The 22,796-nt window shown below is 43.0% G+C and overlaps 1 protein-coding gene across 4 annotated transcripts; it reads left to right on the forward strand.

Annotated features, from left to right (window-relative positions):
• The first annotated feature begins 1,897 nt into the window (after window positions 1-1,897).
• Window positions 1,898-21,831, forward strand: LOC135377769 (cytoplasmic dynein 1 light intermediate chain 2-like). Of its 4 annotated transcripts, XM_064610427.1 has the most exons (14): window positions 1,898-2,005; window positions 3,073-3,146; window positions 4,158-4,274; window positions 5,229-5,459; window positions 5,604-5,776; window positions 11,750-11,843; window positions 11,949-12,084; window positions 12,556-12,667; window positions 12,748-12,849; window positions 12,986-13,078; window positions 15,149-15,163; window positions 16,439-16,465; window positions 20,388-20,505; window positions 20,947-21,831. In XM_064610427.1, exons 1-14 carry the CDS (start codon window positions 1,926-1,928, stop codon window positions 21,102-21,104), a joined length of 1,530 nt encoding a protein of 509 aa, XP_064466497.1. In that variant the 5' UTR covers window positions 1,898-1,925; the 3' UTR covers window positions 21,105-21,831. The 4 variants fall into 4 exon arrangements, with proteins under 4 accessions (XP_064466497.1, XP_064466498.1, XP_064466499.1 ...); XM_064610428.1 differs by lacking the exon at window positions 15,149-15,163; XM_064610429.1 differs by lacking the exons at window positions 15,149-15,163; window positions 16,439-16,465.
• The last annotated feature ends 965 nt before the right edge of the window (window positions 21,832-22,796 follow it).

The following is a 22,796-nucleotide window of genomic DNA, read 5'->3' on the forward strand; positions in this document are numbered from 1 at the left end:
CTGACAGCAGAGAATGCCCTCGGGGGAATACGAAGTTAGTTTTCTGAGGCAGAGCGAGAAAAGACTGAATTCGTTTGTCGATCCCGACGTTTCTGACATGGCACTGCTAAATGAGAGCCTTGCCTTGACGTCTTGCCTACCCCACGATGCGCTCTCGCCAGTAGACTCCTGGAGCCCTGCTACACGTTCGAAGTTGACTTTGCATCAATTAATTCGTTGTTTGCTCTTGGTACCATACTCCCCCACTGGCTGTAACACTCTGCCCGAGCCTGGGGCACACAGTTACAAGAGTTTGCTGTCTATATTTTTGCAACTTGTCGGAGTATCTCTTCAAAAATAACGTTTAGTTTGTATGACCAGTATAAAACGAGATTTGTTCTAGCCAGTGGAGTTAAAAAAGCACATTTTCTTTCCTGTACAAAAATACAGAAATATCGACAAACTTTTTCGTCTCATTGTGCCTCACATTTCTCTAATTAATTTTCTTCATGTACGAAGTAATTATATACAGGGTGTTTTTTATTGGTTACAGAATTTTTATTAAAAACTAGCAGAGAAAAATATATGCCGTTTTAGCAGGTGGGTTATACGGCCAGGCGAACATCCAGTAGGACAGCGTTTGCAATTGCTGGACGACTAATTAGTTCATTAATTAACTTATTAGTTAGTTGTTCTCTGGGAAATGCAAGATGGTAGGATTGGGGCCAAGTCCACCGTCCTTATTAAACACCCTGTGAAGCGAACGTACTTTTGAGATATAAAATGTCAAATTTCGCTATGCAAATGAGCCCAAACTAGAACTACGCGCTTTTCGAGCGCAGCAACGACGCGGCCATTACCTTATCTGGGTCGGAGAGCAGTCTCAGATTAGCGCCAACTCCAATCAGCTCCATCGCTCCAAAGCACGTGCCCTCTCACGTGGATTGCCTGTCGCCCTTTCTGCGCTCGAGTACTGCGTAGTTCTGGTTTCGGCTCATTTGGATAGCGAAATTTGACGATTTATATCTCGAAGTACGTTCGCTTCTCAGGGTGTTTAATAAGGACGGTAGATTTGAATAATGACTGGCTCCAATTCTGCTATCTCACATTTCCCAGGAAGCACCTTTAACTAATAAGTTAATTAATGAATTTTAGCTAATTAGTCTTCCAGCAGTTGCATACACTGTCCTACAGAATGTCTGCCTGGCCGTATAACCCACCTGCTGAAACGGCATGTTTTGCTCTGCTAGTTTTTTTATATAAAAATTATGTAACGAATTAAAAAACACCATGTATATAGTTACAGCAACTACGGTGACAAGCTATACTTGTAGGAAAGTAACGTTCCAAGACTGGCACAATATAAAAAAAATGCCCACGTGACGCGGTCGGTGGTCAAGTGTTGCAATGTGTTCGGGCTCGCCGCTGGAGTTCGACGGAGTGGGGGGGGGGGGGGGGCGATAAAATGAGTCATGCCTTATGAAGGATTGAAACAATAATAAAAGATGCTAAGCACATCGCCGTCCGATTATATCAAATCGAAACCGAAAGTGCAGTAACGTTGATAATTGGTTGAGTGCAGCGCCGTTTCTGGGACCCTTGAAGTGGTTTCGATAGTGTGTCAAACTTTGTATTTTTAAACGACGTAAACAACGAGAATCGGCCTTAGGCACACACAGACACGTAAGCCTCAAACGCCCACAGAAATTAACGAATTCAAACAACCGGAGATCAGAAGACCCTGGTTCGATTCCTGGCGTCAGCACCTTTTTTCCCTGAGTTGTTTGAATGTGTATTTTTTCTGCGTGAGGCTCCACTTGTATGTCTCCCCCGCATCAATAGGTATTATGATATGTGCAATGCTCTAAAAACTAAAAACCTCACTCACGTCACCTCACTGAATCCCAGGCCAATGCAATCCAGTTCAATCCACAGGCTTGGTGAGAATGGCTCCGTTCGGTGAGCACTCCATGGCAGATTTACAAGCGGAAGATAAAAAGGAGGATGAAGATGAACAAAACATATGGTAAATTGTGTTCATAATTACATTTCTGAAGAACACTGAATGGTTATCTGCATGCTTGCCATCCGTAGTTCCAAATATTACCCTCTGTTGATGAGCACTGTGGTGAAGTAGCGATTCTAGGCCTAAAAATGGCAGTTTTCTACGTCGGAATAAACAGTCGAATCTGTGTGTAATGTCTGCTCAAGCAACTATTTTATGGCGTAAATATTAGCATCGCGGAATTATACACCAATAAAACATGCGAAAAAATATCATTCTCGTTTTTCTGGTGGTGGTCTAGTACGATTCGTTAGGTAGGGTGCGGTATTTTGAATGAATGTGACAAGACATCAAACAATACATGTTCATTTGCTGATTGCTGTCACTTGGCTTTTTGCCTCTATGATTATGTAGTTACATTGTCTTCAAGTTCAACGTGCAGCATCTAAAATGCAGCAGGTTTTAGGTGGAATACCGTGCAAGCGCGTCAATGCAGGCACTAAAATGCATCCGTTTTTACGATCGTGATGTTTCTTGAAAACTTCGACAACTAGTGTTAACCCGAAACGGATGGAATATTGTTAGGCGACAGGCCTTTGGTAGCTCGTCAAAAAGGGGTAGCTGTCACTTTACCCGTTTTCTTGCTGATGGCGGTTGACAATTTGGCTGTTATTGACAGTCTGCTGGCTAGGTTCTATACCACCAGCTCATTGAACCAACCCTGAAGCTCACCAACTTCCCCCACTTCTGTGCTTTATTCCCCTGTCCATATCTGTACACTGCTCATCGACACGGTTGTTTCGTGGTGCAAACACAGAATTCTTTATGTGAAATATACTTAAATTTGAATTGAAGAATTTCTCCATTCGTCAATATGCATATCTTTCTAGAAGATGTAACCGCCTTTTTGCAAATAACTTTTGGGAATAATTGTGTCTGTTTGCATGTAATCGTGTGGCCGAACAGCTCGTGTAAATGTGACATGCCAGAGGTGCCAAAAGGAATACAAATGTTGCAACACTTGACCGCTGGCACTTGTATGTATCTTGTCATGTCTTTTTGCTTACTCGTACATGCACTATTTGCAGGTCATCCATTCTGAAACAAGTTCAAGCTAGCCTACCAAATAAGCTAACTCCTCACAAGCTGCTGCTTGTTCTTGGTAAGGGTTTAGCATTTTTCTGTTTAGATATTGTCAAAGCACGTGGACAGCCCATCTCTGTAGGTTTTCTTAATTGTTGTCACACTCTAGCTTGTCTATACCCACGTATGTTGTCATGGTGTAACAATTAGTGATGTTACACACATGGTTCAATGAACTTCGAAATTTCTGGTCAGGTTTGCCAAGGTTTACAGACTTGATTTTTGTAATGAAAAGTGAAAAATACAGCTATAGAATTGGCCAAAGTAAGTTCAAAATTGAACATTATGAATATAATGTGTGTGCAGGAAAATTTAAGGGATGCTTGTTTGTGCAACGTCTCCGTTCCTCCAAATGGAGAGAGCTTGCTAGGGTGTAACTGGTATTTTCCAGGGTTTTCATCTGGCTAGCACAAATGCAAATAAACACACTTTGACTTACTAAATGGACTCACAGTGTGGTATTACAGACGTGACACCAATACATGGCAGCTTCTCGAGTAATAGAACATATGCTTCCAGATTCAAGAGAGAGATAAACGCACATGCACAATCCACTCGTACTTAGACAAACTAGACAAACTTAGACAAGTTTTCTGAATGAAGGTTCATATTTTGTGAGCTTATAAATTCAAACCTTGACAAGTTTGTGACTTCACTAGTGACAATACATTAGTATACGGTATACAGAGCGTATTCCAATGGAATTGCCGGTTCATCAGCTATTGCAATGAAGATTTGAATATGTGCAGGTGAAGTTCTGTTACAGTAGGCATAGTAAAAGTGATGACAAAGTTTCTTTTGGAAGGTTATCATAACACATCAAAACTTGGAAAGTGGAATTCTTATCCGCATTCTACATAGAAAGTGTGCCTCTCAAAGTTATTCACTGCTACAAGTAAAATAGTACTTCTTAATAGGTACATCTCTCCCTTTGTACTTTGTTACATAGGTGTAAGGGCTCACACATACAGTTGTAATTGTTTTTCAAATTCTGACAATGTAAAGAAGTTAACTTCTTTGTTTCTTCAAGGTGATAATGAATCCGGAAAGACAACACTAATAGCTAAACTACAGGGTAATGATGACCCAAAGAAAGGCTCTGGCTTGGAGTACCACTATCTCTTTGTTCGTGATGAGTACAGGGATGGTAAGTCTTACATTTTTGTGTTCATCACTTTTCACTTGCTATTCATCATTTTTTATCAGTCTGGCACAGATGACAGTACGATGTGTCGACCTGCGATCCAACCTATGCCACAGCAGGTGGATTCACAATGCCTTCATTAGACATAGCTGCCAAGGCTGGGTAGAGGCAAGCATGAGAGAGAGAGGCAAAAATGTTGTATGTAAAAGCTTTACTGTTCATATGGGCAGACCTGCACTGGGAGCTTAATCCAGGAGCCGTCACACACACAGAGAAAACCACTCATGCGTGCCAGGACTAGGAGTACTAGCAGGCTCCAGAACGTAGAGGTCAGAGCCAGAAGGAAGGGCAGCACCTGAGAACCTAGACCAGCAGCAGGACACGGGAACAGAACCCAGTGCCAAGACCCGGAGAGGAGGACTAGAAGCCACCAGCAGGAAACAGAATTCAGGACCAAGTATCAGCACCAGATGATGATCCAAAGCACTTATGGATGCTGAGGCCATTCTACCACGCTCGAAGGATGCTTTGACCTGTGCACTTCCTTCTGTGTGCACCCTCGCTGGGTGCTGCCCCTGCTTCTGGCTCTGGCCTCTAAGTTCTGATGCCTGCTAGTACTTCTGGTCCTGGCATGTATGACTGGTCTTCCCTCGGTGTGACACCCCACAGATCACGCTCCACCCTGTAAACCTGCCCATTTGAACTGTACAACATTCTTATCTCTCTGTCTCATGCTAGCCTCCGACTAACACCAATGGCCCTGTTGTCTACGTCTAATGAAGACACTGTCAACCCACTCACTGTTTTGTAGGTTAACTCACAGGTCAATAAATGACAGACAGTAAGCATCAAGTATAGCCTCAATAATAGTTGGGGAAGAAATGTGGAGAAACTGTAATGATGTACAAAATAAGAACAGTAAGTAGAAGAGATGTGACAAACAGCGTGTTCGTGCAGACCACACACGTCTGGGTGTGTGGGTACTGGATGGTGACCCGTGGCATCGGAACCTGCTGAAATATGCTCTGAATGAGGAAACCCTGGAAGACACCACAGTTGTTCTTACTGGAGCCATGACTCAACCGTGGAATCTCATGGAATCTTTGAATAATTGGGCCTCTGTTCTGGAAGAGCATCTAGCACGTCTCAAGACTCCACATGCACTCATGGAGCGCCTTAGGGCACGAGGTCAGTGTTCCTCACTCAATGTAGTCTCTCAGGATGGTTTCTAAACGTGTTGATCAATATTGACTGAGTATAGCACAAAAACAATTGCCCAGTATGAAGTGAATTGTTCCAAAGTAAGAAGGCAGGGCTGTTTTATACTTGTAGCCTTGCATCGGTACCAGGATTATATCGAGCCTGGTGATGAGATTGAGGGAGTGGCTGCACCTCTAAGAAGAACCTCGGTTTCTGATGACGATCCCAGTTCCGGAGCCATACCTCTTGGGGAAGACACCATGACACATAACTTGGGCTTAGATGTTGTTGTTGTCATTACCAAAGTGAGTAATGAGAGCTGACTGTTCATGTTTCACTAAAGTGGGCCTGTTTCATTGTCCCAGTTCACGTTTTGGAAGCACAATGTAGTAAAACTAGCTTCACTTTTTAGTTTTTACTTGTCTCATCTCTACACCACCAAGGCTTCCATTGAACAAAATTGTGTGCCAGGTCATGGTGTGGGCAGTTGTTGTTCAAGGGATTTTCAATCTTTTCTGTGGGTATAATGCATGGAATCGTGGCCCGTATATTGTGCTGTCATGGGGAAACTACCAAATGAGCAAACACGATGTAACCCGATTGTGGCAATGCTCACAGTGCACACGATGACTAAGGCCCCTGGTTTTCTGCTGCGGCAAATTCAAAACTACGCGGCACTGACTTGATAAATTCGGAGCAAGCACCCTAATTCCGTTCCAAAACACAATTATCGTATTTACTCGCATAAATTGCACACTTTTTGTCCCTAAAAAAGTCGGAAAATGTAGGGGTACGCAAATTGCGCGGGAACGTTTGTTACGATATTCAAACGATGCAAAATTTACAAAATTTTAGTATGCAGGTCATATAGGCTCTTGGTAGAGCCGATATTGACGTTATCTCTGTATTGCGCAAGCGTGAAAGAAGCGCCCAAATACTGCGCAACCTCTGACGATCGGGAGGCAAAACGGCGGCCCACTACCGCTCATATACCGGTGAAATCCGTTGAGACGCTACTGGAAGACGCCGCTAGTCTGCACTTGACAACCAAAAGCACGCTATGTTCGCAAACTTTGTCATGTTGTGGTGTAAGGTTTGTCAAGCTTTTCTTTCTGCGTTTCGTAATTCGAGTGACAATGTCGTCCATCGCGTCAGTGGACCATGACTCGAAAGTGCGCGCATGTCAAACAAAAGCACCGCAATATACATAACTTCGGTAGCACTGACGGCGTTGCGAAGAGTAATCACCACAGTCGCTGAGACGCGTACCAGATATCCGCGCACGAAAACGGGGGTGCGCAAATTCTGCGATTTTTTGTTTTCTTGTCATTTTTATTTAATCTAAAAAAATATGCGATGGCGCAAAATACGCGAGTAGGTACATATGTCGCAGAGTCCGTGTACCTTGGAGCAGTCAGGAGCGTGCGCAGCACCCGCTCTTATCTGACGCTATTTCGCGTGAGCGTGCAATACTTCTGGTGGGATGCTGCACGTCGTAGTAACTGTACACATCGCGCCGATCGCATCCTTCGGCCCAATCGGATTTCTGCGGAAGTCCGTGCAAAGCGCCACAAAATTTCGAGCAAAATAAGGGATTCCGCAAAATTCCGTGCCAAACAAATGATACCGCGATGGATTCCAGATTCCGTGAAATTTCGCGGAATCGCGGAAAACCCGGGGCCTTAACTATGACCTTTTGTGTGGTCTGCAAATTGCTTGTGTAAGAAATCAGGCCTTTTTTAACATTGGTACTTTTGCAGTAGCTCTGTTGATTGTAGGTGTCCTTCAGCTAAGTAGGCAGATATGGTACTAGCAGTGCTGATGTAGAAACACGTGACCACCTTAATGTCTTATAGTCACAAAGAAATGCCAATCTTGAAATAATAATGAGGATTTGTTTGGAGCCCTTGCTTTTCCTCTGGGTTCTGTGTGGGTGTTTAAGGGCATATAAGTCACTTTTTTAGCATTTAACTTTAGGTGAAAAAAAAAAGGCCAGAATGTGGTTGCTCAGGAATACGGTGTACAAATTTTATGCCATGGCTTGCCAAACAAATGGATTATGAAGTAAGATAAGATATTATGTAAGATAACCATGCTGTTTTTGCACATTGGAGAAAAAAAACGCTAAAGCTTTTGGGCTTTTCCTTTTTTTCTTTCTCTCCTAGCAACTGAGGGGTAAAGGAGAAAGCAGGACACAAGTAATACACATGTTGTTGGGTAAAGTTTGAGAGCTGAAGGCATGCCTACTGAGGATCATAACTAACATGTTAATAACTAACAGGAAAGAAATGACATTCATGCTGGCACTCATGGCCAGAGGTGGGCAAATTCCCTTCCGATCTTTGCCCTCACCTCAGTTTTTGTCCAAGATGTCTTTTTCTTACCTCACCACAATTTTTTTTTTCAGAAATTTTCCTCACCTCACCTCATCTCAATTTGGGGGAATTTTTTCTCACCTGACATATTCCTGAAAAATTTTATTTGCCTCATCTCTCCTCAACCTCCTTTTTCAATTATTTTCCTCACTTCACCTCAATTTTTTCTGAAAAATATTTCTCAATTCACCTCGCCTCAACGTTTTCCAAAACACTTTTTGCTCACTTCACCTCATTTTTTCTGAAAAATTTTCCTCTTCTGACCTCACCTCTGCCTTCTTTCTGAAGTATTTTCCTCACCTCACCTTCTTTCTAAAATATATTCACCTTATTTCACATCAACCTACTTGTCATAATTTTTTTGCCTCGTCTCACCTTAAAGGGACTATGAAACGATTTTTTTCTTCGTTTCGTTCGAAAGAAGACATTTTTCTGAGTCTAGAACCGAAATTTTACTTTCGTCGCGCGAGCGGATTTCTCGGGGAGCGAATTTAAACGGAGCGGCGAAGGGAGGACAGCTTGCGCCGCGCCGTGACGAGCTGCCGAGCGGAGACACAACGGGTAACTTGACGCGACCACGGCCGGCTCAGCAACACGTCATCGTGACGTGTTGCCGAGCCGAGGAATCCCGCCAGGAGCATGCGCCGTAGGATCCCGCGTATGCGTTCATCGGGAGTGGAAATCTCCATGACAGCAGCTTTCGCGCGATCGGCAGATTTCGGCAGTGGCGGCAGCCACAGCGCGAGCTCGCGGCATTACTTGCCATTGTGCAACACCGGTGACGTAACGGGGAACCGAAGAGCGGTCCGTACAGTTACACCATCGGCAGGGAAATATGCGCGGGAGAGGAGGAACGCGGAAGAGACATTTCCAGCGCGCGCTCCTCGCAGAGTGGAGCGATTTCGTCCGGAAAAATTTGTGGCATATTAGTTTCTCTGCGGGAAGAACAGTTTCCATCGAAAAAAAGTATGGGGGTTCGGGAAATTTCATAGTCCCTTTAACCTGTTCCCGTAAACCGTTTCACTTCACAATTGCTCTTTCTATTAGGACTGGTGCCGCTCATAGCCACAGTTGCTTCGCAGCACTAACATGGAATTTAAAAAAAGTATTAGGATTGGGTAGGTGTATGTGTCGTAGTTGGCTTTTTTCTGCTTCATTGGTTGATTCCTGACAAAAACTTACAAGTATACCCACTATTAAGGTTCATTACCTTGCTTGGTTCATCCTTCTTTCATCAACCACTATAGTATGTACAAACAGTAAAACTTATATGTAGGGTACTTGGGTAGAGAAGTTGCACAAGCTGAGCAATTTTGAGCTGTTTCTGTTTTTCATACAGGGCTAGTTCCATCTCAAATCGAACAAGCCGGTACATTTGATGTCTCAAATGAACGGGAAAAAATATTTGTTGAAGCCATTGGTGAGTTAGGAGGAAGAAACGCTTCCGGAATTCTCTGCGCTGCGCTGTTCGGGAAACAGGAGAGTAGGAAAAATCTGCCTATCAGAGGACTATGTCGTTGCGTGCAGGTTTGAGCGTCCCCTGCAAGGCTATTTCTTGTCGCATTATAGTGATTTCTTACTCTGGCTTTAGACCACCTAGGGCACAAGAGGCTCCTGCATTGGTAGTGCTGTGTTGTTTTTGTTTGTCTGGAAAAAAATTATCAAAGTTGACTCAAAGCACCAAAAAGCACCATATTCAGTGCAACTTTCCAGACGATGTACAGAACGGATCAGATTGAGCTTTATGTCATTTAATGACTCATTTACGGGGCTATCAAACACATGCAATTTGTTACCCCACTCTATCAGGAACGTAAGCAATACCTATTCAAGTAAGACCGTACCTCCGAAAAATGACATATTTCGGATGCCTTTATCTTAAAAAAAACACCAAAAACTTCTCTCGAAAATTTGATGTTTTGTAGATAGTCCCTTAGACTACACACAGAATAAAAATCAAAATTCGAACTTGATCGTTCGGCACACTGTGAATTTTTTACTGCCCTAAACCGGGCACCCAATCAGGCGGTGGCACCGTCCCCCGCATAGGGCTCTAAATCGGGATCTAAACTAAACGCATAAAGCACACATAAGCTGTATTCACTTGTACCTGTATCTGACACATCTATCATGTACCTGACTCAAATGAAAGTCTTAAACTAAAGGGCTTACAGCAGACTCATTTTACTGCAGAGTGTGTGTGCTCAAAGTACAAAAGAATTTCTGCTACCTTGGTAATATTAAAAGCTGGCTCTCCGTGCCCTTTCAAGCGGTTGCACAATTGAAAATAGCCGCTCCATATCTCCTCAACCTCAACATCCTTCTCGCAAATTTTTCCTCACCTCACCTCAACGTCCTTGCCAAAAAATTTTCCTCACCTCACCTCAATTTCCCTTTTGGAAATTTTTCCTCACATCACCTCACCTCAATGTGTGTGAGGTGAGGGTAAGGGCACCCTCACCCTTATCTGCCCTCGTGAGGACGCCCACCTCTGCTCATGGCCATTCATCCCATCATTCATTCAACTCACATTCATGCTATCTACATTTCATATGGAAAGTATTAGAGCTCCCTAATATTATTATTTTATTCCTAAAATATTTCACTGCCTAAATACTGTTACAATTAAGGAGTATAAAATATTTTTCTTTGCTGTTGCATCATTTATTACCGTATTCCCCGGCATCAACCGGCATGCCGGAAAATCTGGGACATCTTTTTTCGTGGTGAAGAGCATGTAAAAACCCAGACTACCTTCCATTTTGGGATCAAACCGGACAAAATAGCCTTTGAATGATATAACGCCGTCAAGCAAGCGCACACGCACAAAAGGGATTAGCCAGAGTGGGAGCTGCCTGTGACTGATACAGGCACACACTCCTTTCTCATAAAGTCATCAGGGTCACCTAAAAGAGTGGGGAGATCAGTTTATCCCTGAACGGCGCTGGGACGCAGCGTAGCAGTTCGCATCGTCCTTAGTGTTCTTCTCAAATTTGACGGAGATGGACGCAGCAGACACCTCTGGCGTTGGTCAACGGGAGATGGAAGAGTCAGGAAACAACAATTTTTAAAGGGCTCAAGAACGTCCCATAACGTGAGTTCCCAAAGGAAGTTGTGGTGACTGTTGCTATGAAGGGCAGCATGACAGCAAAACTTATGAACACTTACAAACAAAGTTTGGGGTGCACATCCGGGAGCCTTTTTTAAGCCCAAGACTGTCCTCGTGATGGATAGTGTGCCAGCGCATCTGAAGAATACTACAAAGACAAGCTTCAAACAACACTATAACACGTCACTGTCAGTCATTCCGGGAGGCCTGACACCTCTTCTCCAGCCGGCGGGTGTCGTGTGGAACAAGCCATTCAAGGCGGCCATGAGGAAGCGTTGGGAAGATTGGCTGCGCAATGGTGCCGCGGAGTTCACGAAAACTGGGAAGCGACGAAGCGCTTCCTACCTGACCGTCGCGCAATGGGTAAAGGAAGCATGGGATACGATATCCCACGATCTCATCAAGCAATCCTTTGTGCAATGTGGATTGGTTGGAAGCCAAGACCAGGATGTGCTTCACAGCTCCTTGCGGGAATTGATGTGTACAGGTATGCCATCTCTTCAGGCAAACGACCCATCCGGCCTCACGGACACAGACAGCGGGACAGAAGACGTTGACGATTGAGTGCCACGCCAGAAACGTCGTGCAAGACCAGGGGAAAGTTTTTGAACACAGTCAAAGATGAAATAAATATTAGTCGTTAGCAGTATGAACGTCTCCGTTTTTCCCCTTTTTCTTTTTTTTTTTTGTTCCCCGAATACGGGAATACGGTATACTGTAAGTATGTGCTTTAGTGTGTTATACTACAAATATTTAGGTTTCCTAATTCTGCTCTTGCATGGGAATGCTTTCAGACTGACTACATGGGCACATTAGAAAAGAATTATGACTTCAAGGATGAACATTTTGACTTCATTCAGCAAGCTGTCAGAAAGTTCTGCTTAAGATGTATCCTTTGAATTTTTGGTGTGGTTGATGTTCTCCTTGTCACTCTTGTAAACTGACTCGCTCATTTATTGCTGTATTCATCATTATCCTTAAAGAATGTGTCAGATGGTGCAGCTTTGTTTTATACATCCGTGAAAGAAGACAAGAACTGTGATCTGTTATACAAGTACTTGGTGCATAGAATATACGGCTTCCCATTTAAAACACCTGCATTGGTTGTTGAAAAGGATGCAGTCTTTGTGTGAGTTGGTCATTATATGTGCCTGCTAGACAAATCTAACCATTGGTATTCAGTGAATTCAGATTCACTGAAGAAAAAAAATGCAGATGTGTTCCTGACAAAAGGGTCCATATTCTATTTGATCAGCCTGTGTCTTTTGTTTTGTGTGGCGTTAATTTACTCGGAAAGTATCACACATCACTCGTAAAAAAATTTTAATCATACTTGTTCTGGCCTCCACACTGTGTGAGCCATTCTGTTAAATGCAACACTATATTCTAGTACTCTTCATTCTGTAAGTGCTGTATTCAGAAGTACAGTATAGCACTAGATCTAGTACTTGTGTTATAATTAACAAAAATGTCACCTACTCAGTGTCCCTGAAATATCTTTTTTTTTCTTTTGCGAAGGAACATGCTGTATATGTTAGTCCATAAATAAGAGTGCATTTTACTGCCTTTCAATGAAGTGGTGTCCATGCATGTTGTACAGTCCATCTGGATGGGACAATGACAAGAAGATAGCAATTCTGTATGAAAACATCACATCTGCAAGTCCTGATGACCCTTATTCTGAGGTCATAACAAAGCCAATGATAAGGAAGGTGTGTATGGTGCAAAAGCACCCTTTCCATATGCTTTGGTTCTGTCTGCTGTCTTTCACAACATCTGATGTACTTTTTAGCCACTACAAAGAGAGCCTGAGGTCTCATCAGAAGAAGACCAGGTATTCCTAGGAAAGCTGCAGGGATTGCTCAACCAGCAAGTGCCACCCCCAGGACGAGGGGTAAGCAAGCCCATAATGAGTTTACACAGTTAAAAAGTGAAAATTTTCTCAGACTTATTCTTTGCATGTGTGTGTGTGTAACTGTCAGTATTTTCTTAAGCTAGTGGTTAACATCTGCATGTGTAATTGTTTCCAGCAAGAGACGCCAATACGTGCTCCCGTAGGTGTTCAAAAATCTGCAGATCGAAGATTGTCTGGAGTCCACGTGGCTCAAGGGTCACCAAAGAAGGTGAAGCTTCATTTTGGCTACTTTTGTTGAGGGACTGTTTTTTCAGTGGAGCTGAATCCCCCAATGCACCCACCTTGCTATGCCTTTGGTTGGTGGTGTTCGGTGACTTTCAAGATCACATGGAATTTCTTCCATGTCAGTGATGGATGCTGTGTGCATTTTCTTGTCCATCAACACTGCAGTGCATCATTGCATCTTGTACCATGAAAAAGCAGCCCTTGTTAGTGTCCATGTGCTGTAAGACGCAGTTGTACAAGAGGATGCGAGAAATGCCTCAAAGTTTATCCAGGCTATCCAAACGCAGTGGCTGTCCTGGCAGGCAAATTGCAGCCTGTAGTCTTGTAGCTTTTTATTTACATGGTGGTGGTAGTGCTAGGAAGAGAAGATGTAGAGGCTTTGGCTCCTACACCTCACGGTCTGTTACTTCGTTTGCTTAAAATATGATTCGCTTAGAATGTTTTGTCTGGAACTATGACCAAGTGGAATTTAACCTTTTAGAGGTGTGCAAATATTCAAAATTTCAAATACGAAAATAGAATAGAATATTCCCAATATTAGATTTGTATATATGTATTTTAAAATTTGATATTCAAATGTTTAGCATATTTAGTGCTTTTTCGGATATCATACCAGTTTAGTTGTGCGTTATGGTAACGGCTCCGAACATGAATCGTACCACAGCTACCCAATGACTTAGTGATAAAGTGGAGCTTTCGAGGTTTTACGCAGAGTTCGAGGTAATTCGTAACTGTAACTAAGTTCCTTTGTTTGGTAACTTTTAACTTAACTCGGTACTTTTGCGCCGTGGTAACTTTCAGAGGAACTCGTTCCTTTTTCAGGTAACTTTGCCACAGTAACTTAAGTTAAGTTACAAGTTACTTTTAACTCGCTTTTCACTCACGTCCACATATTTTCTTGCTTTCTCTCCAGTTCCTTCACGGTATTTTTTGCCATAAAACGTGATATTCAATCAGTGACAATATTTTATTCAGGAAGTAAGAACTGCTGCTATTGAAATGAAGCCGAACCATTGTGCGCCCACAGGGAGTAAGATGCAAAGCGTTCGAATAGACCTCTACCAGAGAAACGTCATCATAACATTGGTAGACAGACTGAAACCGAAACAAATCGGAAGGAGAGGGCTGGGTTCCACGAACAGGCACTTGTTCTCTACCTCTCATTGAAAGAAAAGTAGGACCAAAGGTCGCGTCCCTTTCAGGGACCATCGTAATCCCCTCAAGATCGTGGCTTTCGGGCGCGACCTTGTTCACCTCTAGCTTCGACCGTAGTTCAATTCTTCCAAATTTGTGGCGCTGTCAAACACTATGACGTCATTTGCTTACAAACAGGGAGGTCTATTGTTGGACATAAACGAAAACGATTTAACCGTGTTGCACTTCTCCGCAGGCAACTCAAGGTCTAACTTAACTGCTCGCGCGCGCTGCACCTGCGTAATGCTATTTTGTGTCCTAAGTAACTTGGAAGTAACTCATTCTTTTTTTTAAGTAACTCAGTAACTGCGAGTTACATTTCAGGCTGAACAACTTCGTTATTAACTTTGTTACATTTTGCACACAGTAACTTAACTTGTAACGAGTTCTTTTTGACAGGTAACTTCTCAATCTATGGCTCATCTGGAAATGTATCACTACATGTTTGTTAACCGAAACTAGTACAGTGTGTCAAGCTAACGAAATCAGGTACTGTGTGCATGGGCCTACACAACATGTATGTTGAAGTTCAAGGGTCCTTGTCGTTGGCCACGCTTTGAATGGCGTTGACTGTGCCCATTTCCTGTGCGGTTGTGTATGGCCTCCATTAAATCCGCTCCCACGATTGCAAGCAAATCCGCAGAAACAAAGTGAAACGTGCTTTGGCGCATCGTCTGGTCTTCAGCACAGTTGCGGCTTGAATCGATTGTCAACAAACTCTGAAGATTAGCATGACGCCTTCAGCTTGGTTGAATACTGAAATTTTGTTGGTGTTGAGCTGAGCAGCTCTGTTTACCATGGTACTGCATGCATAACGTGACTGAGTAACTTATCGAAGTTTCTAACGTGTTTTTTTCAGTGTGGATTTCTGGAAGTAAGCTTTTACGTTGCTGTACTTTCTTGTTGCTGATTGCTGAACCAGTCGTCAGTGATTTATATTCGAATCATGGACGCATGCGAAATGCAGCGATAATTGAGGAGTGGGATATTGCGATATTTTGACAAAGTTTCTCCAGTTCCGCTATTGTGCGGGAGGTGTGACTGCAGCTTAAAAATGCCAACTAGAATGACGACAATGCTGCAGAATCATCTGAAACTGCATTCACAGTTGTTACAGATGATATCAAGGTGTATACCTTCAGACGAAGAAAGTAGTGCTGAACACGGACGTCGCTAAGACGATCGCGCCTAATTAGCACAACCTTATGGCATCATTGAAGATTGTGGTTTTACAGGGCAAAAAATGCGTTATGCTAGCTCAAAAAATGCTATGCATTACCGTTAGGAATGGCGCTCTCCACACCCTTTTGACAAGTGCCGGATGCATCACTAGTACAAGAAGAGAGTACTTGATACCTTCTGCTTGTCCTCCATGATAACCTGTGAGCTGAGATATGCTCATCAGTAAACCATTCCACATCCTAAACATGTCATTCCTCTTCCATTCTGTCTGTCTGTTTCACCAGCACTTGTAATGCTACCTATGCAGGTGCTCAGTGTCCAAAATGTGAAATGCACGAACGATTTTTGAAGAGCAAGTTGTTTTTACGGTTTTCAGTTTGCTTTGTGAGAGCAACGAATTTGTTTTTTCATTAGAACAATAATTTGACTCTACATGTGCAGATAAGCATGTATGCCTTGTGTTAAGCCAATACATTAATACATATTCCTTATTAGCCTTTTATCAAGTGGATGTCCTGGGGTGTTTTTTTAAGGATCAGCAGCACACAACTATGACCACGCTAGTTTTAGCTCAGTTGTTGCAAGTTAATACTATCTTTTATCCTACGACGTGATATTCGAAAAAGTAATATTCAAAAGGCAATTTTGCAGGTATTCGTATTTGAAAAATTCAATATTCACACACCTCTACCTTTTTTTAATTATTATTATTATCATGATCGATCGCATTCAATTGCATGAAGGGTCCGAATTCTGCAGAAAGTTTAGGCACCAATAAATACTGTTGCATACACTTCAAGATTGTACCTGCCCAATCTATAAGGACAACTAGCTCTAATTGTCTTATCTGCTATGGTTGAATGGGCATGGGGGCAACAAATTGTGGGATGTGCAGATGTTGTTGTGTTCTGTTTGCTTTCACAGCACATACAAACTTATATTTATTTTCCTCGTCTGGGCTCCACAGGATACCGAATTTGCAAAGCTGTCTCAGGTAAAGTTTCTTATGTTAGCTTGTGTTCTCTGTGTGGCATGCATTGGGCACTATGGGCAACAGTGATGGGTGTGGTGGCTCCCAACTGGCTTCCCACAATTTATTTCTTTTTCCAAGAGCATTCACAGTAGAACCTTGAAGTTACATGGCTCTCTTTTTCTTCCATGTCGAACACATGATGGTTGACTTTTGTAACTTATACTTGCCGCACAAACAACTCTATATGGATTTTCTCATATTTGATCTTTAGTAGCTCAGCAACAGCACATCTTTACAACCACGTTGATTTTTATTGTTGCTACTAAGCCTCTTCACTGGCCTTGATAGATCAGCTGCTAGCATGTCTGCCCACGAATCCCAAGGTTACAGTTTTAGAACCCAACCAAGGACGCGAGATACTTAGTGGCAAGGTAAAAATTGCTTTGACACATTGTCTTCCGCGAGGGATATAACAGTAGGGAGGGAGTAAAGAGGGAAGTGTATTTCTGATTTGTTTCGCTCATAAATCACGAACGACGCAACTGATGAATATCGTTCCTTTTGTGTTGGTAGCAAGGTAACAGTGTCTTCCGTTCTGCGAGGAGAAGTTTTTGCACTTTAGTGCCCCTTTAAGTGCAGTGGTGCCATATGCTAAAATCTTGACACAAGTTAAACCACACTCGAGTGAGCAAAATCAATGCACAGACCGGCCACTGAAGTGTTTTTCTTCCAGCATGACCAACAAATTTTTAGCTCAGTACTGTCCACAGTTTTCATCTTTACTCTCAGGAAGAACTAGCTCAGCTAGGGAAACTAGTAGGAGAATGGGAAATCAGAGCGAAGGAAAAGAAGGGGTGTGAGCACCCATAGAGAGTATTAGATAGAAAGGAAATATTGAATAACGTTTTCTGTTCAGCTGTGAAAGTATTTCTGCTGTGTGGCAAACATTATTGCAGAGGCTGGTTATGGTTAGATGGGGAAGTGCCTGTCAAGTGCATTTGTATTTCAACCACAAGCATTTAAGTCACTGAAACCCCATTACCACTTTTTATTTTTTTTAAATATTGTAGCAATTACAATGTGATGGGACAGGAATGTACCCATCGTAAAAGTGGGTGCTTTCTTAGCACATGGCTCATTTGTAAGTTGTTGCACTCAGACTTAACGGAAAAAGATCACGTTGCTGCCAGCCTGCTAGTGGAAGCATTGAACCAGCAGTGGACATGTATAACCAGCACTACGAGGCCTAATCTGGTAAAGTGGCACACTAATTGTAATAATAGACTGAATACTTCAGTTTTCTAAGGCAAATATCTAAGAAAGTGGTCTCATTATGCCGCAAGCAATAGTGCTGTATTGCTCTCCGCCCTGCTTTGAGTCTGGAGAATACTGTCTGGAATCCTCGTAGTATTTTAACCTGTTCTTTGTTTTCAAAGACTGGCTATTCAAGCATGAGTTTACACATGTTGAAACAAGGTTCTACTCTGTAGTGCTTGTGGTGATGGCAGTTTTCTTTCTGGAATCTGGAAATCGTCTCTCTCTCTTGAATGGTGGTATTCAGGGTGCTCTTATGCTCTGAGTTTCTCCTATGATTTGTGCTACCCAGTGTCTTCCTATAGTCCTGTTTCTAGTTGCGTGTTGTATATATATATATATTTGTTTATGAAGGTCGCTAGGCCTTGAGCGTTTTATCTGAGATGTATATGATTATCAGAGAATTTTAGTACATCCACATGCACATATTGTTGGCATTGCAGGTGAACAAAAGATTGCATCAAACCACCTGTACACCAGGGTCTCCTTGCACTGAAACGTGTGTCCAAAATGTCTATCCAGTGAAATGGCACAGTTTACCCATGCCACAGTGCATGTGTTGTGAAAAGAGCTGGAGAAAAAACATTCCTAAAAAAGTGACACTGCAAGAAACCACCATTTTATGCCTCCTGCTTAACATAACCCGATTAAAGTTTCTATATTCAATGAAAATTTCCTATCCCTGCATACTTGATCTCTAAAAGAGATAAGGCGCAGACTAACTGGTGCATGATGATGAAGGAACGAATAACCGAGAGACACGGGACACGAAGACAAGCACAAGAGTTCTCAGACACAGTAATGATTTAATAACACCGAGCCTCCTAAATACCTAACAACTCCCGGAGGGGAGGGAGAGGGATAAAGGATGGCCTATTTACACAGTTCCCGCGTTGCGTTATCGCCACCATTCAAAAGTCCATGTCACATGTGCTGTTGTTTATTCTATTCCTTTAAGTTGTGGTTTTTGTTATGTTGGGCAGACCGGATGTTATTTAAATGACCGCCTTCGAGAACACCGGCTAAATTTAAAAAAGAGCCATATCTCTAGCGAGCTAGTTGAGCATCTTCGGCAATGCAGAAACTGTGAGCCCATTTTCAACGATAACCGTGGTGGTGTCTAGGGAAAGGGATAAGTGGAAAAGACTTTTGAAAGAGACGGTGGCGATAACGCAACGCGGGAACTGTGTAAATTGGCCATCCTTTATCCCTCTCCCTCCCCTCCGGGAGTTGTTAGGTATTTAGGAGGCTCGGTGTTATTAAATAATTACTGTGTCTGAGAACTCTTGTGCTTGTCTTCGTGTCCCGTGGCTCTCGGTTATTCGCTCCTTCATCATACTTGATCTCCACTGATAACTTCCGGTTATTGTGAATGGCACGTCACTTCAGTCTAACCCCCACAGAATCTGTCGTTTTACGGATAACAGTGTCTGTGTTGGTTTCGAACAACAAATGATTTATTCATTTGTGAACTGTTTAAAAATTCATATTCCTAGCTCACCGTATTTCTTTAACACATTAGTAAACTTCAAGCAGTCAATATTATGCTCAACGTTGATTGTGCACTCCCATGCTGATGTGATATAATCACTAGCATGTAAGATGGGGACCTGCAGGCACTTTCGGGTCTCCTGGACTACTTTATGAATTACATTAATTTCTGCATGATCGTGTTGTATAGTTTGCTGAGGTTCATTCAGTGACAGATATCCGACAGTTTCTTGCCTGCTCGGCAAAAGGTTATTGCTGATGTCAATTAGGAGCCTTATCGTCTGTATCCTACCAATGGCTCTGGTTCTTTTTCATATCAGTCGCAGTACAAAACAGTCCAACAGAGAAACTTTGGTGTGGAAGGAAATATTTTAACGCCCACAGACAGCCTTATGGTCTTCTGCTCGCGTTCTCCGGTTATGAACTTCATTTTGCATCCAACATCAAGTGACATAGATCTGCTGAATAATGGACATTCATTACAAGGCAGTTAGTTTCCAGATCGTGCCTATGATTGTTGCAATCGTCACCCTGTACCTTCAGCAAATGTTGCTTTGGAAGGTACTGTGATGTTTAACCGCGTCAGCCTGTGCTCGCAAGTAATGGGGGACGGAAAGCTTAGCTCATTCAGCGATGTAACTTGTCAGCGGCAGGGCCATATGATAACAACTGTGTCGCAGACTCTGCCTTTCCTTCACATCAGCTTTGTGAGTGACACACATATTGGCACGTACATTGATCGCAAAATGGTTTGCTGTGATGCCCTGTTTACCACACATCCCACGAGGCAAACAGCATATAGCTGTGTAGAGCCACTAGCTTGGCAGTGAGGTCTAGTTTTCTGGCTTCTAGTAGCCCAAAAAGTTTGTCAGTCTAGCAATGCTGAATTTTAAGAAAATGACAATTCGACTGAGTAAGATTGACACTCTGTGTCAGTACTATACCATGTTATTACATATGGTTCCTATACCAGCATGACATTCTGGCAATACTGTGTGCAAGGCCAACCCTTTAATGTTACACGGGGAAGTTTACCCAACTTCCTAATACTTTGTAATCAGTGGTAACAAAAATGGATGTTCATTGCAAGTGGCCAGCATTAAGCAAATATGTAGTTCACCAGAAGCTCTGTTGTCAGGTTGATGGTGCTAAAGGAGCAGGTGGAAATGAAGGCGTATTGCAGAACTTCTTCAACAGCCTTCTCAATAGGAAGACTGGACCAGGGAGTGCAGGAGGCACTACAAGCATCAGGACAGGTAATGGCTTTGGACAGACTGTTTTCTAGTAAGAAGGTACAGATCCCGACAAAGGTTTACGGAACACCGGAGTGACACCCTATCAGCAAACTGGAGTGGTGGTGGTGGTGGTGGTGGAAAAGGTGCATGGAATACCCAGTGACCTCTGTGTAAGTCTATCTGCTCCCGTTTGCAAGGTTATGGCTCCGGTGACGATGTACGCCACTCTGGTGCTCCGTAAACTTCTGTACAACTGATCAGAAAACAACGAAATTGCACACCGGCTTGACGTTTCGTTGTTTTCTGATCATGACTTCTCCTGGCTTCTGGAATATTTCTGTACAACTGTTGCCTTGTAGCTACTTGCGCAAAAGAAAGCTCTTTGTGCTACACGATACTTTTCACTGTGTGTCTGGGGGTATAGTAGCTATGCTGAACCTGTTGCCTTTTTTTTATTTCCAGATAAAGCTCTTGTGCGCAGTGATGCTGCAGCTGAGCTAGAGCGCATGACACGTTCCATAGGGAAGAACAGGACCTCTCCAGGTCCGACGTCTGTACCTCCGCCTCCATCGTCCATTGACGACAGCACAAGTGGCAACAGCTCTGCGTTTAGTACATGATACCATGTACTCTTTTATAGCATGAATAGAAAACAGTTTCTGATTGTGAAGATGATGTGCCTGTGCTGAGGGGTTGCGTACGACACCTATCTCTATATTCCAAGTTAACGACAAAGTAATAGCGTTTCATTTTTGGCTTGTGCTTCTGTAGTGTGCGTTTCTCACAAGCATATTTAATTTGACTGTCGTCTTTGCGGAGGGTGCAATACTGCTTGGTGATTTTTACACCATATGGGTGCATGAAGTCTTGCAAAACTGCTGGAGTTTTTATGAAATCTTTCACACCAGTATTGTAACATGGAAGAGGGGCATACTAGATTAAGTTATATGTATGCATGTGTGTAAAGCACTGGACAAAAGTTTACGGAACACTCTCTGGCGCATTCCTTCCTCAGAGTGACGAGCTAGCAGCGAATGGTACCATACGGACTTGCAAACAGGTGACTGGGTTACCTAGGCACATGCCTGTAAGTCCATACGGTCCCTTTCACTGCTAGCGTGTCACTCTGAGGAAGGAATGCGCTGGAGCGTGTTCCGTAAACTTTTGTCCAGCACTGTACATGATGTGCATATGTTACGTGTGTATTTATCTAATGAATGCACTTGCTGGGATGCTTCTCCAATCCAGAGCAGTCTAAACATAGTCATGTGGTAAATTATGTACATACCTTGAGTTGCCACTAGAAATTTATGCATGGTCTGTAATAAAGCTTGGCTTTTGATTACATGTATATATATGCTTTTGTTACGTAACAATTACATATGTTGATATTTATGATGCATAATGTAAAAACCCCGAGACTAGGGAACACGAAGGGACAGACACAACACGAAGTTATTGAGACTTCGTGTTGTGTCTGTCCCTTTGTGTTCCCTAGTCTCTGAGTTTTTTTACATTATGCATCATCATCACCAGTTCGCTTGCTTCCTAGCCATTTTTTCATTGATATTTATGTGTGTGTTCAAAAATGAAAGTTCAGATGGCCAAGAAGTAAGATGGTGATGTGATACAGAAAAAAATTGGGAGTGTGAGTTACGACGAAGTCGAACTGGCTACCCCAGTACGCAAGAAGTAAGAAAAAGAATGAACTGTAGACAGCATGAGTAGTTCTTTAATCTAGGTAAAGACTTCGAAGAAAGGGAATAAAATATACTTTGCAACATTCAGGAAGATAAAGACCTAAGGGACTGTACGCAATTTCCTTACTGGGAACGCCAGATCTTTTGCGCTGTCGACGGGATTAGGCGGTATAATGCGAGTCCATTTGTTCATGAAGCCCGCTACTGCCAACGGCTTTGTCCTGGACCAGTGTCAGGTCTTGGTCCTGTTACCTGAGACAGTGGTACGCCTGATACGATCCAGTACATTGGAAAGGCCAGAATGGCGGCGAGGGGACTTTGGCCATTGCAGTGAACATTCAGATGGCATATTTTGAGGAAGGAATATCTTCCACGGCACCTGTGGATAGAGGTGTGCGAGGACGCGGTTATACCCGCGCGACATCCTGATTTGTAGGCGGAAATCGATCATTTTGATCTGCATCACTCTCTGCACATATGCATTTGTGTCTCTGACAACGTCCTGTACGTCTACGTGGAGCCGCGATTGCAACCCAATAAACCTCTACCCGAAAAACGTCATCATGACGTTGGTAGACAACCTGATACCGAAACAGATCGGAAGGGGAGAGC

This window comes from Ornithodoros turicata, chromosome 1 (genome assembly GCF_037126465.1).
Source record: "Ornithodoros turicata isolate Travis chromosome 1, ASM3712646v1, whole genome shotgun sequence".
Taxonomy (NCBI): domain Eukaryota; kingdom Metazoa; phylum Arthropoda; class Arachnida; order Ixodida; family Argasidae; genus Ornithodoros; species Ornithodoros turicata.

Bases quoted from the DNA above. Each gene is read 5' to 3' on its own strand.
- LOC135377769 (XM_064610427.1), top strand. From the start codon at position 1,926: ATGGCTCCGTTCGGTGAGCACTCCATGGCAGATTTACAAGCGGAAGAT. The intron at 5,777-11,749 runs GTGAGTAATGAG...GAATGCTTTCAG, and splicing joins TTGTTGTTGTCATTACCAAA to ACTGACTACATGGGCACATT. The intron at 16,466-20,387 runs GTAAAGTTTCTT...CTCTGTTGTCAG, and splicing joins AATTTGCAAAGCTGTCTCAG to GTTGATGGTGCTAAAGGAGC.